Raw genomic sequence first — 6,956 nt, forward strand, 5'->3', positions numbered from 1 at the left:
TCTCTCTCTCTCTCTCTCTCTCTCTCTCTCTCTCTCTTTCCGTACGTCGTGTTTTACTATCGTATTCATACGACATGGGGAACTCTGTGCCACCATCTTCCAAAGAGGAAATTTACTCGTTAATTGAATCAGTGCGCTTTGCATAGCAGTCTGTCAAAATGATGTTTTGAGAAATCTTCGTACTAGAAGTATTCTAAAATGTGAAGAATACAACCTCAGAGGTACAACATGACCCCAGGGCGTTCGGATGGTTAAGATCATAACAATTATAGTCCGACAAACATGAGTTATGAAAGTTCGACAAATGCACCCACATCCCCCCCCCCCCTTTTTTTCCCCCAAAACATTAGACATTATCTTATTTATATTAAAAAAAACAAATAATAGCCCGGTTGATATCGTCCCTTCATTCTATCCCGCAGCTGTTTTTCTCGAATATTTTTAGTTTTTAATACATTAACAAAAATTTTTTGCATGTATATACTGTCACTACCTTAAAATTACACAGTTCTATCCGAATTTTTTGGCCGTTTTTAGTTACTAAAACCACGAGATTAAAAACTAAATGTTCTATCTGCTCTATCAAATTCGAAAGGTTATTTGGAGTCGTTATCAAGATATCCAAAGAACTGCATTTATTGAAAAAGCTTGACAATGTCGTGAAACTCAAAATATTCAAGGCGACATTTCTTGAAGCACTTTGTAGCTCTGGGGTTTTGATATCCTAGTTAGGTTTTGTTTTTGCTTTTGCGTATATTTTAGCTTTAGGTTTGGCTTTTGGATATTTTTTGGGGGGGTCTCTATTTTGGTCTTTGTTTTTGTTTTTGTTTTTTCTATTTGTAATGATATCTTACCTTCACATGACCTATCCAGCAGCATTTTCTGCACAGTTCTCTGGGCGTTGAGGCTACCGCTGAGGAAGCGGACCACGTTGTTCCTGTTGGCTGCCATGCTCTGGACAAAGTTACTGAAGCCGCGCACTCCAAGGTCCACCACCACCAGCTCGATACCGTCGTACTGCTCGGCGTTTCTCGCCTCGTTCACGATGCCAAACCTGACAAACGAGAGATGACGAGAACGTTTTATCTCACATACAGAATATTCATGACAACATGCTTCATTTTGTTTTACCTGACACTTGAGCAAGAAAGTGAATCTTGTATCTTACAGAATATCCATGATAGCATGATTCATCTCGTTTTACCTGACAGAATATTCATGATAGCTTGCTTCATTTTGTATTTTCTGACACTTGAGCGAGAAAGTGAATCTTACATACAGACTATTCATGATAGCATGATTCATTTTGTATTTTCTGACACTTGAGCGAGAAAGTGAATCTTACATACAGAATATTCATGATAGCATGATTCATTTTGTATTTTCTGACACTTGAGCGAGAAAGTGAATCTTACATGCAGAATATTCATGATAGCATGATTCGTTTTGTATTTTCTGACACTTGAGCGAGAAAGTGAATCTTACATGCAGAATATTCATGATAGCATGATTCGTTTTGTATTTTCTGACACTTGAGCGAGAAAGTGAATCTTACATGCAGAATATTCATGATAGCATGATTCGTTTTGTATTTTCTGACACTTGAGCGAGAAAGTGAATCTTACATGCAGAATATTCATGATAGCATGATTCGTTTTGTATTTTCTGACACTTGAGCGAGAAAGTGAATCTTACATACAGAATATTCATGATAGCATGATTCATTTTGCTTTACTGGACCTTCGAGCAAGAAAAGACATGTTTAATCTTACATAAAATCCATGAGAACATGCTTCATTTTGTTTTACCTGACACACGAGCGAGCAAGAGAATGTTTTTTATCGTAAAGAATATTCATGATTTCAAAGAAAGGTCATCATCATCATCATCATCATCATCATCATCGTCATCATCATCATCATCATCATCATCATCATCATCATCATCATCATCATCATTTTATAACTATTCATAGCACAGATTACCTGTTCAGCCTCATGCTCTCGTCATCAACAAAGAGCACGGCGACCTGTTTGGCCTCTCTGTTGGCCTGGTTTCTGCGGGAAAGAGCTCTCATACGGGCCAGGAGCCCGCTGTAGGTGTCCACATCAGCCTCTTCCACCAGGCTGAACCTGTAAAAAAACACGGCGTTTTTCGACGATGTGGTTCACAAATCTTCGGAAAGCATTTCATATTATGCTCTAAACCCAGTAAGCATTTTTTTCAGGAGTAAGTGCAAGGGAAAAAACGTTCATTCTTTGATCATGAGTATAATGTACTTAGTGGAAGTGCAACAATGATGCCAAGTGCTCCGTGTAATCCCCCACCCCACCCCATCCCTCCCTACCCTTTGCTATGTCTTTTACAATGTACTCTAATGAATTGCACTTTCCCAATTTCAGTAAACACCCTTCTAACAGGCTCCCTCTTGACGTCAGGACGTTGTCCTGCACAACTAAAGATAGATCTAATGAACGCTGGATAGAATCTGGCCTTTGGCTTGGACTAAGGAAGATCACTTTAGCTTTCAGAAGAGCCCACACACTTTGACTGATAGTTTGCTTTTTAAAAAATAGCATCTTTACTTGATATACAGTGTTATTTTCTTACGTCTGTTCACATTATCTTTGTCCTTCACTTTGGTGTTTATTTCATGCAAATATGCTAAATGGAATCAGAGTTATAAAGTTTTAGGAACGTTTGACAAACTTTGAATATCGAAAAATGGCTGCGTACAAATATTATGCTTTCTATGTCTGAAGCTTTAAAGGCATGAAACAGCATGTACACTATGAAGTATTTGTTTATTTGTTTGTTTGTTTGAGTAAAGAGAAGCACATCGACACAATAATGGTCATTTAGTGCTGGGAAAAAGTAAGAGACAGACAGAAACAACTGAGGGTAAAGTAAAGAAGTAGGACATACCAGTGGCGCCCTCCAACCACCCTCATGTATGAAGTATGAAAACGTGTGTTTTAGATTACTTTTTGATGGATCGAAATGTGTCAAAACATTGATTCACTTTTCTCTGCTCTGCTGCTGATTGGATGCTTGTAATCGCTTCGTTTTTAAATAGCCAAGCTCTAGCCTGTCACAACACAAGTTGTTGGCTTTTATTTGTTTTGTTTGTTGTTGTTTTTCTGAAACACATTTCAACATAACACCGCCTTAAGCTCTGACCAAACATTGTAGTCTTATTGTCTTTACTTCTTTGGTTTGCCTTTCTCTCAAATAGATGGAAACATTACACAGCTTAAAGCTCTGATCTAAACCATTGTACATTGATTTTCTTTACTAGTTTGCTTTAATTTTTATCTTTATCAAACATGTTCCAACATAACGCAGATTAAGCTCTGACCTGTCATAATGCAGACGTATGACCTTTACTACATGCACTTTGATTTATTTTCCCTCAAACATGTTCCAAGAACAACGTAGGGTTAATTAATCCCTGATCTGCTACAATATATGTTTATGACCTTTACTAATTATTTGTATTGCCCTTTTTCGAACGTGTTCCAAACACAATACAGCTTTATCCCCTGATCAGTCATACATAATACAGGTTTATGGCCTACACTTCAGAGCATTGCCCATTCCAAAACATGTTCCAAACCCAACACAGCCATAACCTCTGACCCGTTACAGTACAGGTTTATGACCTTCAGTGTTTGGATTGCCCTCCAAACATTTCCAAACACAAGACTTGGTTAACCTCTGACATGTCATGGCCTTTACTTGTCCGTATTGACCTTTCCCAAGCATAGCACCACACAGTGGTAACCTCTGACCTGTCCTGGTGTTACTTGATTCCTTTGCCCTTTCCCCAAACAATTCCAAACAGAAGACATGGCTAACCTCAAACCTGTCATGGTCTCTACTTGTTTGCTTTGCATCTGACCAGACATGACCTATACATTTTTGCTTAGTCCTTTCCCCAAACATTTCCAAACACAAGATATAGCTTGTCATTGTCTTAACTTGTTTGCTTTGCCCTTTCCCCAAATAATTCCAAACACAACACAGTCTTGGCTAAGGTTAACCTCTGACCTGTCACAGAAGTTGCCGACATCCTCTAGAGGCACGTTCTCAGCGTTCTGGCAGACGTCGATGATGTAGCTGATGCGGAGACTGTCGCTCTCGTCGTCGCTGCGCTCGATGAAGTTGTCTATGAGTTGGATAGCGTCCTGGGTGCCTCCTGGCGCCGCCACGAAGTACAGGTCAGCGGGCTGCTGGACACCACAGTCTGGCAGAGTACAAGAAACCACAATTTAATAATGAATTTAGTATTAATTGTATTGATAATTCTAATAATAAATTTGATAACGAAGTTCTAAATGATTTTCTTCTGTCATAATCACAACGATAATAGCAATACTTCTACTACTACTACTACTACTACTACTACTACTACTACTACTACTACTACTACTGCTACTACTACTACTAATAATAATAATAACCATAATAATAATATCAATGATAATAATAATAAAAAAAATAATGGTAATAACTATCCAGATTACTAACATTATTATCATTATTGCTATTATTATTACACTTAGTTTATTATTATTATTATTTCATCATTATTATCAGTGTCATTTATAAAGATCGGTGGTAAAAATCTTAGCTTCACACTCTAGCAAACAAGACCATATTATTTCAAAATGTTCCGCATCTACTTGAAGCAGCAGGATATTAATAAAGTCGATTTTGTTGCAAACAAGAATTACGCTGCTTTATTCTGGGGTGGGGGTTGGAGGGGGGGGGGATTATAAGAATCAAAACGTTTCAGTTTTAAAGCTTAGCACAACAGGGTGTGTTTCGTTAACCTCTGCAAAAAAAAACCACCCAAAAAAACCAGGAAAGATACAAGTAGTGCTTCAGATCTACATCTGAGGTAAAATGAAGCGTAATAATTTACTTGTTTCTTTTTACATAACGTGTTTTAAACTAATTTCTTCGGACACACAATGTGGAAAGAAGCATTGGAGAATATTGTAACAACAGGCAAGTTAGATGGAAAGCGAGGCAGAGGCAGACAGAGGGAAAAGATACTGGACAAGATGACAACATGGCTAGGAGCAGCAAGAACAACAGACACCATTGCTGCAACGCAAGACAGAGTGAAGGGGAGGTCCATGGTCGCCCACGCCAGTCGGCAAGGCACCGGATGATGATGACTCAGTTAAACTATGACTCACATCCTCCAACAATGATGGGCGGCAGAGCGCAGGCACGAGGGGGCAGAGAATACTTGACGCTGTCCAGGTACCGGAAGTTGGTGATGTTGTAGATGAAGCTGTCGTCAGGGTCGCTGGCAATTGCGCGCCATTCGCGCTCGTCCAGGTACTGGCCGACGCCAACAACGAACAGGTAGAAGCCAGCCTCACGGGCCATCTCGGCCTCACGGGCAGTAGCGCCGGGCGAGCGGGAGCCTCCATCAGTGACCACCACGATCACCTTGGTGATGTCCTGCAGCCAGAGACATGTGTTATGTGTATTATGTTTTATGTATTTTATCTTATGTGTTATGTTTTATGTGTTATGTCTTATGTGTGATGTTGTATGTATTGTGTTTTATATATTTTGTCATGTCCAGCAGCCAGAGACACGTGTTATGTGTATTTATATTTTATGTATTATGTTTTATATATTTTGTCATGTCCTGCAGCAAGATGCACGTGCTACGCGTATTATGTTTTATGTATTTTGTGAAGCGATGTCATACAGGCACATGCATGTGTTATGTATTTTGTTTTATGTGTCATGTCTTATATGCTATGTTGTGTGTATTATGTTTTATGCATTTTGTGATGTCCTAGAGAGAGATACATGTGTAACGTATTATGTTTTATGTATTTTGTGAAGCGATGTCATACAGGAACACGCATATATGTCATGTATCATGCTTTATTTATTATGTTTTATGTATTTTGTGATGTCATACAGGCACACTGCTGTCTTATGTATTACGTTTTATGTACTTTGTGATGCCCTACAGTTCGATAAATATGCTCAGTATAATGTATTGTGTATTTGTTTTGCCTTTAACACCTTTGTGATGTCATAGAGCCAGATACATGTTTTATGTATTTTGTTTTTATGTATTATGATTATTCAGTTTGCCGTGTGCGCTATGCATTATGTATTATGTATTCGCTTTGTCTTTAAACCCTTTGTGACATCATAGATACAGATACATTTATTGTGCATAATGTGTTTACCTTGTCTTTTGTTTCTTTTTGTTTTTGTAAAGTGTTTTACGGCGCTCGCGACTGCATAAGGTCATATGAGCGCGCGGGACACACCTAATATTTTCAGTTGGTAGAAAATTTTGAATTTTGCACGGGTGGAGGCCGAAGCCTACTCTTATCGATTTTAGACCACCAAGGGATCTTTAACGTGCGAGATTTTTCGCCCTTGTCCGAGAAGGCTAGGTGTAGATCTTTCCTACCAGAAGATCAGGAGTGTTGCTGAAAGACAGCAGTAAGAAGAAGCGAAACAGTAGCAGTAGAAAGGCTGCAGAAAGAATCAGGAGCCCAGAGGAAGGGGCAAAGGAGGTGAGGGGGTGGGGGCAGAAAGAGGAGAACTACTACTACTACTACTACTACTACTACTACTACTACTACTACTACTACTAATAATAACCATAATAATAATATCAATGATAATAATAATAAAAAAAATAATGGTAATAACTATCCAGATTACTAACATTATTATCATTATTGCTATTATTATTACACTTAGTTTATTATTATTATTATTTCATCATTATTATCAGTGTCATTTATAAAGATCGGTGGTAAAAATCTTAGCTTCACACTCTAGCAAACAAGACCATATTATTTCAAAATGTTCCGCATCTACTTGAAGCAGCAGGATATTAATAAAGTCGATTTTGTTGCAAACAAGAATTACGCTGCTTTATTCTGGGGTGGGGGTTGGAG

The 6,956-nt window shown here is 38.4% G+C and overlaps 1 protein-coding gene across 2 annotated transcripts in view; it reads right to left on the reverse strand.

Moving 5' to 3' along the window:
- Window positions 1-6,956, reverse strand: part of LOC101849305 (cartilage matrix protein) — a 17,867-nt gene that overhangs the window by 1,014 nt on the left and 9,897 nt on the right. For both annotated transcript variants that reach the window (XM_005102928.2, XM_035970952.1), the window contains 4 exons: window positions 5,208-5,478; window positions 4,051-4,246; window positions 1,986-2,132; window positions 855-1,054 (listed from right to left, as the gene is read on the reverse strand). In XM_005102928.2, coding sequence (XP_005102985.2) covers window positions 855-1,054; window positions 1,986-2,132; window positions 4,051-4,246; window positions 5,208-5,478 — 814 coding nt within the window. The remainder of the gene's footprint in view (window positions 1-854; window positions 1,055-1,985; window positions 2,133-4,050; window positions 4,247-5,207; window positions 5,479-6,956) is intronic.

This window comes from Aplysia californica, unplaced genomic scaffold (assembly GCF_000002075.1).
Source record: "Aplysia californica isolate F4 #8 unplaced genomic scaffold, AplCal3.0 scaffold00350, whole genome shotgun sequence".
NCBI classification, from domain to species: Eukaryota; Metazoa; Mollusca; class Gastropoda; order Aplysiida; family Aplysiidae; genus Aplysia; species Aplysia californica.